Below are 2,587 nucleotides of genomic sequence, written 5' to 3'. Positions count from 1 at the left end.
AATGCCTTGCAGAAATCTATGATCGTTAGTGTGAGCGGTAGATCATATAGCTTGCACTTATCTATTAGGAGATGTATTGCATGTACTATTTCCAGGCCAGACCGTCTGGCCCTAAAGGCCGTGTGTGATGCGTCGACCGAACTGTCCACTTGAACATATATTCTGGCCATAACGATCAAGCTGAATACCTCAGCGATGGCGCTTTGGGACAATACTGTACGGAAGTTCTTGCAATTTTTTTTGGATGTGCTTTTGTAAATGGGAGTAACCTTCGAGTTGTTCCAATCGTCTGGTGGGCGTTCTGTTCTAAAGCATATCGAACATACTTTATGCACCCATTTTGCTATGGCTTTCCTGCTTAGGAAGATCGTAGCTTCTCCGCGGTTGAAACCGTGCCAGAGAGTTGTCTTTCGGCGAAGCCTGGTTTAGGACAGCGATTGACACAATCGCTGCCGGCACAGAGCGACAATCTGAGTCCTTCAAGCTGCCAAGCTTGTCACACAAGCCAGACTGTCTTGACAACCTGGAGTAGTGTATGTGTTAAGCGTGATATTTTTTTAGTTTCATAATGAAACTTTCATTCGCATGGCTTGACCCATCGAATGGGCACTTGGTGAGAGTGTGATCTCCGAACGGTTGATCGCCTCTCAAATACCTCGGTCGATTGGGCGGAATAGCTCCAGTTGAGCGATTCCCCTCGCGTGTTCAGAGTCGCTGCGTGGAAGCTCCCCTTTGGTGAGTTCCGCCTCGCCTCTTATCGTGGGTGCTCTGATAGCTTGTGAAGGCTCGTTCTGACCCTACCTCTCTAGGTGATCAGGGAGTCTCACCCCAAGCTCTTTGAATCATGAGTGAATCAATCGATCCAGAGGTCGCAGAGCTCAGTGCTCTCTGCGTTTGAAGCCCATTACGAGTTCATATCTCGTCGTAAGATGATCATGCTACAGCCGACAGTTCGGCACGAGCCTTGCATGGCTGCATCAGTTAATGAAATGCCTCCTAATTCTGATTATGTGAATCCTATGTCTGTGAAGGACATCATCGCTTCTGTTACCTCTGACGTTGACGTCATCGATAATCTGAGTACTATCCTCGCTGAGGTAGGAGTGGTAAACTTGAGATTGCTCGAGTCCATGGCTTCCTCAAACCAGTTGTCCAAGGAGGTCATCACTAAGTTTGGCATAATCCCTGAAGTCTCCCCCAAGAAGGTTATAGCTGGTGTGCTTCTTACTGCTGCTGCTAACGAGGCCAGAGCCCAATTGCAAATTGCAGTCGCTGAGAAGAAGTCTGAAGCATCGGACTCCTCACGCCGTGTGACAGCTATCCGGGACCGCACAGGCTTCTCGGCTGCGGTTGCTGCGGTGCGACTGAAATATGGTTCGATCCCATTCGTCCCCTCCAAGAAGCTACTGGAGCAGTTACTGAGAGGTGGTCTTCATTCATTCGTCGACTTTGACGCTTCCCATTTATCGAATAGGTCGGATCGCCAGATGGCGATTACGCATGAAGGGGATCCGATTATGATTCGATCGGCTTCTGTGTCACAGAAGCCGATCGAATCTGTGTCACAGAATCTGTGACGACCAGTGTCAAAGAGGACTCTCCTATAAAGTCGACTTGGGCGTCAGTATTTTTGAGAGCCTATTTTTGCTGGGTTTATGCTGTCCTAATCGTCCAGGAGTATAGAGTGATGAAGTCGGTTGCTGCTCCTACGGGCCAACAGGACATCCACCTGTGTGACCAATCTCATAAGGAGGGAACGACCTCACCGTTGGCTGCCCGTGCGTCTCCTTCGAAGATTGAGCTATGCCATTTATTATCTCACCTTGGTCGTGTAGTTGATAACGCGGTCTCGCACCGTTGGTTGGTAGCTATAGAATGCGACAAGTTCTTCAGGAAGAAGCTTGATGAGAAAGATCGGGCTGGAGAAGTGTCAATGGCGTGTGCTTTGTCCGATGATATGCTCTATCTTCCATCAATGATGGACCATCATTCATATATCCTGAATCGGCGCTTCATCTCCAGGACCTGCGTAAGCTCTCATCATCATCACGGAACATACCTGATAGCAAATTGTCTAAGAGGGAACGTGGTTTTTTCTGATACTCCGTCACCAGGTTTCCAAGACCCACACATGAGGCAAAATGTGAGTACATTCTCCAGACAAGATGGGTCGCCTGCAAATAGTCGCCCCACTCAAGGTGGTTTCAAGTCAGATGCAAAGATTGGAAAGAGTGGTGGTCTCAATATTACTACAGCTTAGACACTAAAAGTCTGCTTTTTCTGACTATTGCACAGTGCGACTCGAATGGTCGTGTGAGTAGTATGGTATCATTCTCTTGAAGAAGAGAGTGCTTTTTTCATCTGAGTCTGAGTTGTGATCGCTCCCGAGGTCCCTGCGCTCTGTAATCGGTATGTTGTCGAGTTGCGGTATGCCTTCCGCATATCATATCAGCCTCTCTATTTATTTCTTTTCGTTGTATCCCATGCCTCATTCACGCTCCGCTGCGAGCATCAAGGCTCATCGCGAGAGGTACCGTGTACGACGCTCGATCGGCAACGCCGATTAGGCGCCTCCACGCGATCTCCA

General features: G+C 48.7%; 1 protein-coding gene across 1 annotated transcript; it reads left to right on the top strand.

Moving 5' to 3' along the window:
• Window positions 1-968: 968 nt before the first annotated feature.
• Window positions 969-1,577, top strand: Pmar_PMAR009095 (hypothetical protein; the record flags this gene model as incomplete). The annotated part of the gene is made up of 1 exon (XM_002764769.1): window positions 969-1,577. One exon carries the CDS (start codon window positions 969-971, stop codon window positions 1,575-1,577), a length of 609 nt encoding a protein of 202 aa, XP_002764815.1.
• Between the last annotated feature and the right edge of the window lie 1,010 nt (window positions 1,578-2,587).

Source organism: Perkinsus marinus (genome assembly GCF_000006405.1).
Source record: "Perkinsus marinus ATCC 50983 genomic scaffold scf_1104296976180, whole genome shotgun sequence".
Lineage (NCBI taxonomy): Eukaryota > Perkinsozoa > Perkinsida > Perkinsidae > Perkinsus > Perkinsus marinus.
The sequence above is the reverse complement of the archived record's forward strand: the minus strand, read 5'-3'. Positions and strand labels throughout refer to the sequence as shown.